At 39.8% G+C, this 16,962-nt stretch overlaps 1 protein-coding gene across 18 annotated transcripts in view; it reads left to right on the top strand.

The window, feature by feature from the left end:
• SYNE1 (spectrin repeat containing nuclear envelope protein 1) overlaps nt 1-16,962 on the top strand; it is a 427,973-nt gene that overhangs the window by 294,027 nt on the left and 116,984 nt on the right. For 12 of the 18 annotated variants that reach the window (XM_031456562.2, XM_064486565.1, XM_031456561.2 and 9 more), the window contains 6 exons: nt 4,532-4,666; nt 5,592-5,701; nt 10,283-10,439; nt 12,245-12,376; nt 12,588-12,743; nt 16,557-16,766. In XM_031456562.2, the coding sequence (XP_031312422.2) occupies nt 4,532-4,666; nt 5,592-5,701; nt 10,283-10,439; nt 12,245-12,376; nt 12,588-12,743; nt 16,557-16,766 (900 nt within the window). The remainder of the gene's footprint in view (nt 1-4,531; nt 4,667-5,591; nt 5,702-10,282; nt 10,440-12,244; nt 12,377-12,587; nt 12,744-16,556; nt 16,767-16,962) is intronic. The other 6 variants (XM_031456563.2, XM_031456566.2, XM_031456570.2 and 3 more) reach the window with 3 other exon arrangements.

The following is a 16,962-nucleotide window of genomic DNA, read 5'->3' on the forward strand; positions in this document are numbered from 1 at the left end:
TGAAGAGATAATTCAAAGGGAAAGAAATACAAACAGCCAAGGAACATATGAAAAGATATTTGAACTCACTATTGGATAAGTAAATGCGAATAATGACAACAGTTTGTCACTTTGAATTTACACTTTAAAATGCATGTGCAATCTGACTTTGCGAATTAAAGCAAAAAGCCAAATGTTAAAAGTATGAAAGTCGAACAGAGCTAGAAGGTTTTTCTAACTGTGAGAATATACCACAGTTTAATTCGTTTTATAAAAGGTATTGACAATCTAATGCATGATGATTTTTTTTCCCCAGTGATGGTGTGTGAATGAATTTAATCTCTAAGGAAACTGAAACAAAGGGAAAGACGTCAAGGTTTCTTTTCTGGGATAGTTATTATTTATAAATCTCCAACTGTGCCATAAGCCTGGAGGCAGGTAGGAAAGGAAGGGATCCTCTGGTACGCAGGCACATCTAGGGATTAAACAGGGGGAGGGGTGGGGGCACAAATTCCAAGGCCTCAGGCCTGGGAAGGGAATGTAAAGGAGCGAAGCTGACCCAGCCAGGACCTGCGCCAGCTGGTCTCATGTCAGAGAAGCAGCTGCTACTCCGCTCCAGCTCTTGTCATACAAGAATTTATAGGCAGCATCGCTCCATCTCCCAGAGAAAGAGTATTTGGATTTCTATCTAAAATTTCCCAATTTTAAAACACTGACATTTAATTCTAAAATGTCTAAATAATTTGTGTGCCAAACACAGCACATCTGGAAGCCAGACTTGGTTCTTGGACCATCATTTTGGAACTGCTTCTCTGAGGTCTCCCCATCCTGGCCCACCTCGGGCAAGGTTCTTGAACTTCCCCCAGTTTTTCTCATTCATGAGTTTTCTCACTCATAAGATAGGGATTATACTGGTATTTAACTTAAAAAAAAAAAAAAACCTGAGGGTTTTAATACAAGAAATGTTCACAGTAAGTGCTCAGACCTCAGTATGATAGTAACAGCAATGAACAGCTTGCAAACCACGTTCTTTGGGAGGAAAGAAATTCCTGACATGCTCCAAGGTCAGGTTTGAGGCTGGTGGGGCCGGGCTGAGCACACTGCAGCCACCTGGGGTGTCCGCACCCAGCAGGTCCTGCCCGTGGCCACAGAGATTCTTCCAATTGACTCAAGTACTGATTCTGCCCACAAGGGTAAGCATTCCTAAGGATACTGTTGTGTACAGTGTCAACCCAGAAAAATGTGGCAGTGTTTTTACTGCACTGAAATTGGTGCTTGTTTATTTTAAAATATCTATAAATTCCATCATCTTTCTGTCTCATGAGTGTCCAGCATATAAAACACTGATTTAAAAAAAAAATACAATTAGAGCTTTATAAGGAGATTATTTTTCCAATTGCAGGAATAAAAGGAGCCCTGTTTACATTATTATTGCTGCAAAAAGGATCATTTCCCTGTCAGTAAAAAATTCGGAGTTGATCTGATATTAAAAAAATAATCTTCCATTGAATGTAGATGTCAGTGAAGTTGAGCCCTTCAGTTGAGGTTTGCATGATTCACGAGGGCTGGAATACCTTCCAAAGTCATGTGTAGCCATAAACACATCATTTCTCAGTGCTACTTATCTATAAAATGGTCGTATCTATTATGGCCATTCTTTTTAACTAATTGGACTTCCGCGCGTATCAGTGAATAATCCATTTAGTTCCCTCTATCCCACCCAAAGTAGTTTCCGTCTCAGTGTGACACAAGCATGTAATAATCTCTCTTGAATTTGTAATAAGTTTAGGTCATTTTCACACATCATCATTCATCCAAGGAGCAGAGTTAATTCTATATAAATAATGAAGTGCTTTATAAAGAAGTGTTTTATTTAATTTTTAGCATTCGCCAATCCTCACTAATCTTCCAAGGAATGTTCCTGGCAAAAGTGGCGACTCTTCTAGTATTTCCAAAATAAATAGTTTATATAGCCCCACCTGAGGAGGGGACTCTGGGGACAGAAGCCACCTTATTTCCCATTCCCTAGATAGGTCAGAAAACTGTGATTAGACCTCAGAGAATGTAATTACCATCATTTACCCTCATTTTATTCCTTCTGTCAGTGCCTTCGTATCCCAAGGGGAAAGGGAATGAAATTTGAACAGATTCTTAATCATTTTTGCTTCCTGTGGTCCAAGTGTTATGTTTCAAAACGATGAAATCAGCCAGAGGAAAATTCACTAACTGAAAAACCAAACCTAACCACAGAGAAAATACATAACTAGGTATCTGCTTTTGATGCTGCATAATTTTTTTTCCCCTAAAGCTGTGGATTCAATTAGTCAAGTAAGATACCCCTTCTTAGATTTTGTCCCAGAATCTGAGGATGTGTCTGTGCATGTAAAAGTGGTAGAGCTATTCTTAAGACCTAACATTTCAATTGTTATTTTTCCGTGCATAAACTTGGTGTGAGGAATTCGAAAGCAAAGCCCTCAGTCAAACTAGAGTAACCTTCGGAGAAGAGCGAGCTGGTGCTCTGGGAAGTTTCCACGGGAGTCTTCAGGCTGGGCTCTGGAAAAAAAAAACCTTTGCCGAAGAGTTAAGCAGAGAGGAAGTGGCTGAAGCCACAAAAGAGAGTCAGCAGGTCATGGCCACCGCCACTGTTTGGTCAGCTTTCAATCTCTCCCCTCTTTGGGGTCATTCTCTACAGGTCCCCTCCACCTTTTTTTATGTCACATTTCTTTTTTTTTTTTAATTTATTGGAGGGAGGGGGAGGTAATTAGAGGTTATTTACTTATTTACTTTAATGGTAGTGGGGATTGAACCCAGGACCCCATGCATGCTAAGCATGCGCTCTACCACTGAGCTATGCCCTCCCCTCTCTACAGGTACCTTTTGACCTGCTGTTTCATCCTTGTCTGGAAAAGCCAGGGTCTCTCAGAGCTTATTCTGGGTAGATGGAGCATTCTCAGATGGAGGAGACAGTTTAATGGGGAAATGTGTGGGCTTCAGTCCTGGAAGAACACCACTTCATACCTCCCACCTGCAGGAAAATCACTGCCTGTCTGGAAGAGACACTCCTGGGAGGCTGGGGAGTGTATTGAACTGGGTGTCACTAGTCGCCTATTTGGAAGGTCCTGCCAAGTGCAAATAACACTTTGTAGACGAAAATCAGCCCCGTTGTTCTTCCTACACCACTTTCTCTTCCTGGGAAGCTGGGGCATCTCAAAGGAAAGGAGGTACCCATGAGCTCAGGTGGCCTAGAATCTGGGAGAGGATCGTGTATCCCAGCACCTGCAGGTTTCACCGTTTCCTTCACTTCGAGCACTGATACCATAGTTGCAAAGTTCAGGATCTCAACATTATCACATTTTATAATTTAATCATGAGATTCGAATGACTAAGACAGGCAGTAATAGTGTAACATTCTGAAAATAAGAGCAAGAGAAGCGGCTTTGTGGGCAGTGAGGTCGGATGAGTTGGAGTGGCTGGATCCCATTCCATGGTCAGATCCGGCAGAGAAGAACCAAAGGACAGGGGAGCCACAGCTCTGGACTTCAACCACAGGATGACTCCTGAATGGAAGCCGCCTAAAGAATGTTCCTGTTCTCTGCGCCCACCCCTGCCCCTCCCTGTGTTCCAGCCATACTTGCCCCTTCTCTGCTCTGAGATGCCAAGTTCCTTTCCCCTTAGGGTCTTTGCTCCAGCTATCTGTTCCCTGGAGGAGCCTGCCCCTGGATCTTTGCCAGCACTCAACACGGTTGCCACCTGTGAAGAGGCCTTCCCTGCCCAGCCTAAGAAACCCCCCCCCCCACCTTCCATCGCATTATCTAGTTTAACATTCTTTGCAGCTCTTACCACCATCGCGGTTTATCTCGTTTACCTTTTATTTCCCCAGGAGGGCCCTTGTCTGGCTTCTTGGCAGAATGTACCCAGTGTCCAAAACAGTGCCGGACACACAGTGGGTGCCAATAAATACATAGTAAATGAGTCATGTTAAAATGGTGTCATTTACCCTGGGACTTATAAGTGTATGTAAGTAGAAAGGCTCTCATTCAGACCTAATTCTATTCTGATATGCAGTAGTTTAGGGCCTTTTAAATCCCATCAGAATAATCTAGCAGAAGGGATGAATTCCTGCCTAGGTCCTAAGTGATTGCTTTCTCCTCCAGCCACACTTTGTGGAAGCCAGCAGTGGCAGCAGATGGCAGCGGGGTCTAGTCCTGGTGGTGAGAGTAGACGAAGTAAGATCTAGAGTTATATTCTTGTGGAAAAAATTCTGGAATACTATCTGCTGACCACATCAGTCAGCTAAAAAGCCTAGCCTCTAAATGACAGTTTTTCCCCTCAAATATTTCTGAGTATAATCATCTATTTATTGTCCTCTCTCTTGCAAATGCCGTAAATTCGATGGGTTTTGTGTTACCTTTTATTTTTTTTAATGTAGTTTCACGTCCAAATGGAGCCACTTTGGTATCATTGTACAAACCACACTGAAGCAGCCGTCACTCCATTTTGGTTAAGGTCTTCCTGTGGGTAGTATGATTCTTGATTTCTGCCTCATTTAAAGCAGGGAACAGCACAGGAGAAGGAGGAGAGCGATGCTGACCTGGCTGCCACTCAGAGCCCTGGGGTTCAGGAATGGCTGGCTCAAGCCCGTACCGCGTGGACCCACCAGCGACAGAGCAGTCTCCAGCAACAAAAAGTAACACACTTCCTGCCTCTCTAGCCTACAGATCTGCCAAGCAAACACCTTGAGAGGAATGTTTTAGGAGGACAAGTTCCTTCTGTATTAAAAACAGAGTGCCCCTTTATCTTCTTTTTTGGACAGAAGCAAGACCTGGCTAACTGTTTCCATGTACTTACTGGTGACCACTGAAATGACTGGTCATTTTAAAATCTGTTCCCCAAGAAAAGCTTGTGCTTAAACTAGTGTAACTCAATTATAATCTGCCTGATCAAGGTTACCTACTCTGTTTTCAATTTTGCCTCGGTTCAAGTCTCAAAACCTCAGGAAGGCCTCTGAGAATTGATAAATGTCAGAGTTACTTGCTTTTTAAAGAAATGAAATTTATTTTCCACCATGGCAAAATAGGATTGCAGTTACTTCCTAGTGCAGCAAATGAGTTTTGATGACTAAGAATGATATCTCACGGATAACCTAACTCTATGTGTAGGGCATATTAAAATATTTTATCAAAGAGTAAAGGTATTTATCATAAATAATGAAAGTAAAACTGAACCCATTGCTGACCCAGTGTATCAAGTAAGTAGGGGATTGAAGAGAGCTGTTTCTCTCAAGGACCTGCCTCAGCTAGAACAAGGCAATCTTGATTTTGCAAAGTGAAAGTGCACTTTGTACCACTTGGGGGCACCATTGCCCAGCAAAATTTTCTTTTCCCATTGATTTTTCCAAGATTATTCAGAGATATCTTTTATCAAAGCCAAAGAAAACTCAGAGGATTTGGAGTCATGTCCAAGCAGTTACCTAGACCACACCTTTTATGTAATGTGAAAACTCAAAAACTTACTACCAAAGTTCTCCGAGAATTTTCTAGATATAGAACCATGATTTGAACGATAATCATCAAATAACAAATGTTTTCTTACTTGCCCTCTTCCTTGAGCAGGAGTTGGAACAGGAATTAGCAGAGCAGAAGAGCCTCCTCCGGTCAGTAGCCAGTCGTGGAGAAGAAATCCTAACCCAACACTCAGCTGCAGAAACCTTTGGTGGTGCTGGGTATGTTTCTCTCTTTCGTTCTTTATTGGGTTTTTTTTGACATTTACTAGTTTGTTTTATTTTTTAGATTCAACATATGAGTCATATCATACAGTATTTGTCTTTCTCTGTCTGACTTATTTCACTAAACATAATATCATCCAAGTCCATCCATGTCGTTGCAGATGGCAAAATTTCGTTCCTTTTCATGGCTGAGTAGTATTCCTGTATGTGTGTGTACGTACCGCATCTTCTTTATCCATTCATCTGTTGATAGACACTGAGGTTGCTTCCATAGCTTGGCTATTGGAAATAATGGTGCTATGAAAATTGGGGTGCATGTATCTTTATGAATTAGAATCTTTCATTTTCTTCAGATATATACCCATGAGTGGAATTGCTGGATAATATGGTAGTTTTATTCTTAGTTTTTCTGAGGAACCTCCATACTGTTTTCGACTGTGGCTACACCAATTTACATTCCCACCAACAGTGTAGGAGGGTTCCCTTTTCTCTACGTCCTCACCAGCACTTGTATTGTGTGGTCTTTTTGATAATAGGCTTGTTGATAGGTGTGAGGTGATATCTCATGATAGTTTTGATTTACATTTCTCTGAGTGACAGTTTGTCTTTCTCTTCTCGTCACTGTTTTCCTGACATTTGAAGAGATGTAAACATCTCATTTAAAATTTTACTTTGAGTATCTTCTGTAAAAATGTAACATTTTGTTTTCACTTTATGATTTTAAGTTTACTGCATTTTGAACATTTTGTTGTGCAGCATGAGTACAGCTAGTAATCACGATGGCCAAGTTGTTTGCCCTCTTTCCAGGATGCTCAGCATGTCTGTTCAGAGAAGATGCTTATAAGTTCATTTTTTAAAATCAAATAAGGAATGCATTATAAAATTAGATTCATAGTGTTTCTAATGAAATGATTACATCTAACTGCAAAACGTTTTCCCTACAAGAGCTTATCTTCCCCTAATATCATTCTGAAAAATAAGCTATACATGCTTACCAAGTATCCTAACTTTTCTTGATAGTCTATTTCTATAATGTTTACGTAGAGAGTCATTGAGCTTTGAGTCCTGATTTGGAGTGGAGACTGAAAGTCTTATACCCAGAAAAGTAGAATGTTGAAAGAAAAATTAGGAGAAGTAGAGAATTTTCAAGTTGCAGATTCTGGTTTAAAAAGTAGGAAGAAAAAGAAACTGTCGAGGAGGGAAAGTATCTCTGTATTTTGGGGCAGGTCTGGGTTTTATTCCAGTTCAGCAGTTGTCACCATGGAAAAGTAAGTCAGCTCTGAGTCTTCCTTTCCTTATCTGTAGAATTAGGATAATAAGTGACTTTTGTCATCACAGAAGGATTGTAAACATTGTGAATGTCAACTGAAAAGATACACAGCAGAACATGCTTTAAAATCTAAAACATTAAAAAAAATTCAGTGAAACCTCTGTGTTCATGTATTGCTAAAGGTTGTAATTTAGTAGCATTCTATGGCAACCATCATATTTCAAATAACTTTAACTCCATGGACTCCAGGATTCTCATTTCTGAACATTTATTTGAAGGAAATAACCTAAAGGAGGAAATACATCTTATAAAAATGATGTTTGAAATATTATTTATGATATCAAATAATAAAAAATGCCAAAGTGCCTATTAGTATAAAAAAGTCTAAGAAAAATTTTATGCTTATATAATCTTAACAAAAAATTATATAACAATATCAGAAAGTGTATATGAGATACTAAGTAAAAATGTGATATAAAATTGAATATGTACTGTACGTGTGGGTAAGAACCAGATTAGAATGTAGATGATAAAAAGTAATTTTTGGCAAGGGCAGGTTTGGAGAATTTTCTTTTTCTTTTTCTTTTTTTTTTCAGTTTAATCAGTGCTGACATAATGTTGCTGACATATGACATTAATGGTGACAATGTATGTACATACATACAGAAAATAGAAAGATATTCAAGAAAATTTAAAAAAAAACAGAAAACAGTAAAAATATTGATATAACCAGTGAACATCCATTTAAAAGAATAAGAATGAATACTAACATCTATAGTCAGGAATTCCATTAAAATAATCCTAATACTGCAAAAATTATGCTAAAATATAATGGGGTTTTAAAAGTCTTTTATGCTTAAAAATGCTGATAAATCCGTAAACATTTATTTGTCTGTCTGAATCCAGAATGAAAAACCCTGGCTCCCCCATGCTGACTCTGAGTTGAGACTTGCCTTCACTTTGCCTTTTGTGTTCTGTTTCCAGTTCTTCTAAGATGTTTATTCGTCCCTCATAGTTTTCTGAATATTTTTGCCAAACCCTGTTTTTTACAAAGAACCCATCTACACATTGCTTCCTCATCATACGGGGAGTCACGACAAGCAGTGGTAGGAATCTTCTGCAACTTTCTTGCCATGATTTTTTTTTTCTCCTTTCCTTGGCCTTTAGCTTTGGAAAGGACCCAGATGAAAGACAAACAACTATAAATTGCTCTTTCAAACATAAAAATGTTTTAAAGAGAAATTTGCGGTGCAGTACTGGCTTTCTGTCCCAGACTCACTTTAAAGATTGCTTATAAATGCTTTAATTTTATTCTTCAGAAAAATTCTTTAGAAAAGTCTCCTGTAAATCTGGTTGATTACAGGTCAGCCATGCTTTTCAAGCTTCTGGGTAAATATACCAAGCAAACAAACAGCCATAAATTAAACAATATGCAGAAGCCCAAAGAAAGAATATATATATATATATATTTTTTTTTAAAGAACAAAAACATTGCTAGGGAAAAAAACTTTATATATTCAGCCTTCAACTTATTAGCAGATGTTCAAAGACTATCAAATGTGAATTGGTTTATGTAAGAAAACTCCTGTGGGAGGGGCATGACTTGCTTCATGGGTTCAAATTTAATATATGAGGAGTTAAGTGACATGGGAGAATTGATGGAGGGGTCCTTCCGAGATTACTAAGAAATTTCAACTTGAAATTAATTGATACAAATACCAAAGGGAAAGAAGAACATTTTCTAAGAGAAACGAAAGGCTGTGTTCTAATTTAAGACTGATTTGCTGGTGGTATTTTTATGTGTCGATTAAATACAAGAATATAGTGATATTAAATATCTCCTGGCTTTATACTAAATTGTTGTACAAACATAAATGAATTAAAAGTGATGCACTACAGTCCATCACCACAAAAGACAGCACAATGAAGAAATTAAATTTCATAAGAACGTTAAAACTTGTTTTTTATTTAAAAAGATTGTTTTTGAAAAACACATAGGGAAACCCAGAGACTCGTATAACTAACAAAATTAGATACCACTTTTATTTTGGTAGTTTTTTCACTTGACATTCCTTTTTTAGATCAGTCTGCGTTGATCCATATAGACCTAATTCTTTCATTTTAACTGCTTAATAGTATTTTACCGTATGAAAATAATAACTCATTCACCCATTTTCTTATTGATGGGACTTTGCATGGCTTCCATTTCTTTTTTCGCTATCACTAGCCTCGTTGAACTTAACCTTCTCACGTGCCGTCAGGTGCACAGGTGAGAAATAATCTCCAGGTTATATCCTAGAAGTAGAGTTCCCGCGTCATAGCCCGACAGATAATTTTTTAAGGCTTACTACAACAGACTTACCTAAGGAAACCATTGTATTCAGTAGTTATTCTGAGAGGAACTGGCTTTGCCAGTGAACTTTGTTTTCCTTCCCTGGAGCAAAAGTTTCCATCCGAATAGCAGTTACTATCTAGTGTGGCTTTCAGACGGCATGGTTCTAGTAGGACTTCAAAACTCCTGACAAACTAAGATCTAATAGCACTTGGGTCCCCCAGATTCTTACTGTTACCATTATCATTATTATTGGGCCCCATTTATTGAGTGCTTGTTTTTTTTTTTTTTTTTGCCAGAAAAGTTCATAGTGTTATGTGTATTGTCTCTGAAGTCAATTCTCATACTTCTGCAAGATAAACACTACCTCCATTTTAAATAAGAGAAAATGGAGGCTCTGTGAAGTGAAGCATGTTATTCAAAGTCACAAATCTAATGTGCTGAACAGGGAACCCAGGTCTGTCTCACCCCAAAGGCCACAGGTGCCACCTCCTACCTGTCTTTAAGGATGATGCCTCAGTGCCTTCCTTCCATGTCCTGTACTCCTGTTCCATGTCCTGAAACCTACTCTCAAGTATTTCCTTTGGACTCAGGGTGAAAACTCTCAGTAGCCTAGGCAACATTTTTAGGGTTTTTGAATTAATGTGTGGGCTATTTGTCAAAGGGTACTAGTCTGATCATACACTTTCTGATTCTAAAGGTTATGTTTATTTTTTAATCTTTAATACTGAGCTGTTTTCAGTGTATTTTAAAATTATTATGCTCCTAGTTCAATTATAATATGAGTAAGAATATACTTGTTTTATGGTTAGTCCCAAATTTTCTATTTTAATTTAATATCTTTAAAGTATAAGCTAATGGCTTAAATAATCTGGTTCCAATTTTAGAGGCCAGATCTAGCACACACAGTAAGTCACCTAGAACTTACCATCTTTTTACACGCATTGTAAACTTAGATTATTTATTCTTCTAATAGCGAAAAACCTGATGTGTTATCCCAGGAGTTGGGGATGGAAGGGGAGAAATCACCTGCTGAAGACCAGATGAGAATGAAATGGGAAAGCCTACATCAAGAATTTAGTACCAAGCAGAAACTACTTCAGAATGTTCTGGAACAGGAACAAGAGCAAGTGGTATCGAACATTTTGCTTTTACATGTTTAATATAAAAGATGTACAGCTTACTCTACAGGAATGAATGTAACTGTGCAATAATCTGTATTTCCGCATCAATTCCAAAATAAGACAGAAAACGCTGACTCATCCTGCCTTTTTCTTAACAGACCTGTTTCACATATCCCTGTATAATTATATCTTTTTATGTAGAAATTTATTTGACTTCTAGGTACTCTTCTCCTCAGAGATGATTAATATTTGATGACTCATTCACATAAATCATTAAGTTTTAAACAGCCCCCTCTTTTCCCCACAACTTTGAAAATCAAGGGTGCAAATTAAGGATATACACATCCAGACCAAAAGAAATTCTACAGATTTGTCAGTAAATTACTAAGTTGTCTTATTTTCCATTGCTACTTCCAGTATTTAATCATTTCAGAAGACCTTAATAAGAAACATATTGGGACCTCAGTGGAGCTAAAGGAAGGGGAAGCCGGTGATCAACTAGAATGGTCACTGATCCATCTGTAAGCTGGTTCCCAAGATGGGTGGGGACTTGTGATGCTGGAGTTGGTTCCACTAAGTGAGCCAAATCCAGTAGAATTAAATGCAGCAACAGAAGGTTCTAGGTAGATAATGACTATTAGTTCACCCTAAGCAGAAGCCAGAGAACAATGGGGAGTCACAGGAACTCACCCCTTAAAGAATTAATAGGGGAAGCAGAAGCCTATGGGAAGCTGCACCACAGCTGTAGTCCAGCGGGATTTTGAAGCTAGGAGCCTAGTCCCAGGTTCTGGGCCAGCAATGCTCTGAGACATTCCACTTTGGTGATGTTGTCGGAGTAAATTCTAGGACCTTTACTGTAGATCTGAGGACATTGCTCTTCTCACTGATCTGGCCAGGACTAGCTTAGGGGCTGAGCGAGGCTGACCCCGGAAGCGAAAGGGTGTCGATAATTACAGAGCATCTGAGGAGGGAAAGGCAGGAGCTGACCAAGCAGGCGCTGTAGGGCAGCTACACCAGGGATTACCTGAAAGGGGACGATCTAAAGGTAATAACGCACCTCCTCATCTACCCTCAGCAGTTATGACTCCTGTTCCTGGGAACGTGGATCCCAGCCAAGGAAGTATTATAGACAGTTCTGAAAAATTAAGCAGCCAGGGGGGGTCCATAAACAGGAATCAAAGATGAAGCAAAAGTAAAAAAAAAAAAAAGAAAAAAGTGGAAAGCTGCTATGCTAGGTGTGGCATTAAAGAGATGCTGGGTGGTGGCATCTCAGCTCCGGCAGGGAATGAGCCTGGAGTGTTTAGAGGATAATGAGCAATCAGCCTGGCAGGTGAGGCAAGAATAAGATGGTCTAAAAAACTATGGGAAACTTGAGTTTGATTGGAAACATTCGAAAGTTTGGATGCCGGGGCATATCGTGGGCCTTACTAGGGTGACACTGCTGTGCCTAAAAGAGTGTAAGGGAGATGAGGGAATCATGAAAGCAAAAGGATCGGTCTAGATATGGTATTTAGGATGGATTATTTCATCATGGGTAGTGCGAAACCAAGACAAGTTGAGAGGAAGGCTTTGAATTTTTTCCCTACTATTTTCTTTTCTCTTTTTTCTTTTTCTTTTTGTCCCTAAGGGGAAACACTGCCGTTGCAGAATCTGGTCACTATGTTTAGTGGACATGTGTGGCAGAGGTCATTTCTCTCTAGCAGAAGTGTCCATAAGGACAGTTTTCCCAGCCTCTGCTTCAGGGTGCATTTCTCAATGAGAACTCCTGAACATAGCACAGATGCTTGTAAATAAGCTCCCCTGTCTGCCTCCAGCTTTACAGCAGGCCAAATCGGCTCCTGTCTGGCGTACCACTGTACAAGGGGGACGGGCAGGCCCAAGATAAATCCGCGGTGACGTCTTTGCTGGATGGACTGAACCAGGCCTTCGAGGAGGTTTCATCCCAGGTAGGGCTGCACGCTTGGGTTGCTGGTGGATCCTGGGCCCCGCGAGGTTGCCCTGCCCCTGGGCATGAACTTTTGGGACCCAGCACTTGTGATAAGCCTGGAAAGGCAGAGCCACTGGACCCCAGCATCTCCTCCTGGTATTTTCCTTTGATTCCTCAAAACGTTGTACTTAATTATTTCTTCCCGTTCCCTTCTTTTTTTTTTTTCTCAGGGCGGGGGGACAAAGAGGCAGAACATTCACTTGGAACAGAAGTTGTATGATGGGGTCTCAGCTACCTCCACTTGGTTGGACGACGTTGAGGAACGTTTATTTGTTGCCACGGCACTTTTACCGGAAGAGACGGAAACTTGCCTCTTCAACCAAGAGGTAAGTTTGGCAGCTTGTGTCTATGAGTGGATGACCTTACAAAGCACTTGAAATGTTGATGTTGGATAATTAATATTATGTATAAAGAAGATAATTAGAGTTCCGGTCAAGATGGCGGAGTGGTAGGACCACGAGCTTGCCTCTCCTTGTGACTACAATGAAACCACAACTGGATGCTAAACAACCATGGAAAAAAGACTGGAACCTAGCAAAAGAGATCCTCTGCAACTGAAAACATAAAGAGGGAACCACAGCAGGACGGTAGGCGGGGTGTGCTCGTGATATAATTGGGCCCCATACCCCCCGGGTGGGCAACCCACAAGCTGAAGATTAGTTAAGTCGCAGAGGACCTCCCACAGGAGTGAGAGCTGTAAGCCCCACGTCAGGCTCCCCAGCTTCGGTCCCGGCATTGGGAAGAGAAGGAGACCCCAGGACATCTGGTTTTGAGGCCAGGGGGGCTTGGCTCTGGGATCCTCAGAGGACTGGGGGAAATGGAGACTCCATTCATTTGAGAAGCATACACCTGCACCAGGTCCAAGGACAGAGGCAGTGATTTCATAGGAACCTGGGCCAGACCTGCCTGCTGGATTTAGAGGGTCTCCAGGGGACATGGGGGACGGCTGCGGCTCACCCAGGGGACATAAAAGCTGGTGGCGGACATTCCGGGATTGTTCATCTATGTGAGCTTTCCTAGAGGCTGACATCTTGATTGGATCATCAGCACCAAGACCCAGCCCCACCCAACAGCCTTTAGGGAAGCCTCAGGCCAAACAACATTCAGGGTGGGAACACAGCCCCACCCATCAGCAGACTTCCTGAGCCACAAAGGCCTCTAGACACTGATGGGCCCTACCCACCAGAGGCCCAGGACCAAGCTTCACCCAGCAGTGGGCAGGCACTGGCTCCTTCTGCCAGGAAACCTGCATAAGCCTCTAGTCCAGCCTCATCCACCAGGGGCAGATACCAGAAATAAGAAAACAACAGTCCCAAAGCCTGTGGAAGGAATCCACAAACACATAGAAAGATAGACAGTATGAGGCAGCAAAGGAATATCTCCCAGGCCAAGGCACAAGATAAAATCTCAGAAGAAGAAATAAATGATGAGATAGGTAATTTATCTGAGAAAGAGCTTAAACTAATGATGACCAAGATGTTCAGAGAACTCAAGAGGAGTATAGATGCACAGAGCAAAGTTTTTAGCAAAGAGATGGAAAATATAAAGAAGACCCAAACAGAGTTGAATAAAATCACTGAAATGAACCATATACTAGGAGGAACCAAGAATAGACTAAATGAGGCAGAAGAACTAAACGAGGCAGATCAGTGAGCCAGAAGACAGATTAGTGGAAATCACTACTTCGGAACAGAAAAAAGAATAAAAGGGAATGAGGATATTTTAAGAGAACTCTGGGACAATGTGAAGCACTCTGATATTTACATCACAGGGGTCCCAGAAAAAGAAGAGCGAAAGAAAGGACCTGAGAAAATTTTGGGGGAAATAATAACCAAAAACTTCCCCAACTTGGGAAAGGAAACAGCCACCTGAGTCCTGGAAGCGCAGAGACTACCACACAGAATCAACCCAAGGACATACACACCAAGGCACATAGTCATCAAACTGACAACAATTAAGGATAAGGAGAAAATATTAAAACTAGCAAGAGAAAAGCAATGAATAACATACAAGGGAACTCCCATAAGGTTATCAGCTGATTTTTCAGCAGAAACTTTACAGGCCAGGAGGGAGTGGCGTGATATATTTAAAGTGATGCAAGGGGGAAACTTGCAACCAAGAATACTCTATCCAGCAAGGCTCTCTTTCAGACTTGATGGAGAAATCAAAATTTTCAGATAAACAAAAGCTAAAAGATTTCAGCACCACCAAACCAACTTTACCAAAATGTTAAAGGAACTTCTCTAGTCATCAGACCATAAGAAAAGAGAACAAAAAGAAGAAAGAAAAAAAATTAAAAGAGAGAGAGAGACCTACAAAAGATTGCTTTGGCCATTCGGGGTCTTTTGTGGTTCCTTATAAATTGTGGAATTGTTTGTTCTAGTTCTGTAAGGAATGTCGCAAGTGTTTTGATGGGGGTTGTGCTGGATCTGCGGATTGCTTTGGGTGGTATGGCCATTTTGATGGTGTTGATTCTTCCAATCCAGGAGCACAAGAAATCTTTCCATTTCTTTGTGTCACTTTGGTTTTCAGAGTATAGGTAACCTCCTTGGTTAAGTTTATTTCTAGGTATTTTGTTGTTTTTGATGTAATGGAAATGTCTCTGCCAGTTATAAAATTCTGGTTTTTGAAGTGAAAAAAAAAGTAAATGAAGGGCTGCAAATGGCAAAATATCCTTCATTTTTATGGGTGAGTTCTATTCCATTTTATATATATATACTGCATCTCCACTATCTGTTCAACTATTGATGTGCACCTAGGATGCTTCCGTATCTTGGCAATTATAATGTTGCTGCTAATAGCAGGGTTATGTATCTTTTTGAGTTAATTCTTATTTTGTGGTTGGCTTTATTCCTTTGATAACTATGTAAGTTTAAAAAGCTAAAACTCTAAGAGGAGAGGATGTAGCTCAAGTGGTAGAGTGCATGTTTAGCATGCTTGAGATCCTGGGTTCAATCCCCAGTACCTCCTCTAACAACAGATAAATAAGTAAACCTAATTACCTCCCCCCACCAAAAAAAAAATTAAAAAGCTAAAGCTCTAAATGTTCTTAGAAACAATGAACAGTGCATATATGTAAATTAAAAAATAAATGTGCAGTAAAAAATAAATGACCTATCAAGCCATGAAAGACATAGAAGAAACTTCAAAGACATATTACTAAGTGAAAAGGCTACAAACTGTACTATTCCAACCAAATGACATTCTGGAAAAGGCACAGCTACAGAAACAATAAAAAGATTGTGGTTTCCAGGGGTTTGGGAAGAGGGAGGGAGGGAGGGAAGAATGATAGATGGAGCACAAGGGATTTTTAGGGCAATGAAATTATTCTGTGTGGTACTGTAGTGGCTACATGTCTTTATGCATTTGTCAAAACCAATAAGAATGTACAAAATCAAGAGCAAACCCTAAAGTTATACTATAGACTTTGGTTGATAATAATGTGCCCATGTCGGTTCATCAATTGTACCAAATATGCCACACTGGTGAGGGATGTTGAGGATAGGGGAGTATATATGTGTGGGCTATGTGGGAACTCTGTATTTTCTGCTCAATTTTGTGGTGAACCTGAAACTGCTCTAAAAGAATAAAGTCTATTAAAAAAAAAAGAAGATAATTAATGTTAAGCATAAAGCAATTCTAATAAAGTACAAATGAGGTGTATTTCCAAGGAGACTAATGCAGAAAAGAGCTGTTTAAATACAGAAAGCTCTCAAAGATATTTATGTTTGGTTTTTTTTTTTTAATTCTTTGTCTTGTGTATGTAGGAGGCGGAAAAAGTTGAGAACCCTGTGGAAACCCTGTTCTATGTCGCAAATCCTCCACATATGAAACACAAGCTAAAAATAGTAATTATGAATTTCTAAATGGCACTTTAGAAAACTCACTTTTTTTTCACCAAATATTATATACGATTATTAGCGAATGATATAAAGTTTCTGAGGAAAATCTTTCCAACAATAACTTGCCTAATATTTATGGAAGTATATGAAAATGGTCCAACTTGCTTTAGATGCAATTATCAGTGAACAGTGAGAGAGATAGTGGACTTTCTATGAGGAAATGACTTGATTTGTATATAAATTCATGGATCTAAACATTGAAATGCACTTTCTTTTTTTTTTTTTTATCAACCCCAGACTCTTGCCAAAGATATTAAGGAAATGTCTGAAGAAATGGATAAGAACAAGATCTTGTTTTCCCAAGCATTTCCAGAGAACGGCGATAACCGAGGTGTTATTGAAGACACTTTGGGTTGTCTTTTGGGCAGGTTATCTTTGCTAGACTCAGTAGTAAATCAGCGATGTCATCAGATGAAGGAAAGACTTCAGCAGATTCTAAATTTCCAGGTAAGACATCAGCAAGAGGTGTCTGGCCATTCTCCGGCTACATTCACTGATAAACAGGACCCTGGTGAGGTATGGGATAGACCTACTTTTTTTTTTTTTTTTTTTTTTGCTCAAATGTACAAAGAGCAAGAACATTACAGAAAAATAAGGGGATTGAAACTCAAGGAATAGAAAACTAAAAGTTGAGGAAACCAGC

The sequence above is a fragment of the Camelus dromedarius genome, chromosome 6 (assembly GCF_036321535.1).
Source record: "Camelus dromedarius isolate mCamDro1 chromosome 6, mCamDro1.pat, whole genome shotgun sequence".
Taxonomy (NCBI): Eukaryota; Metazoa; Chordata; class Mammalia; order Artiodactyla; family Camelidae; genus Camelus; species Camelus dromedarius.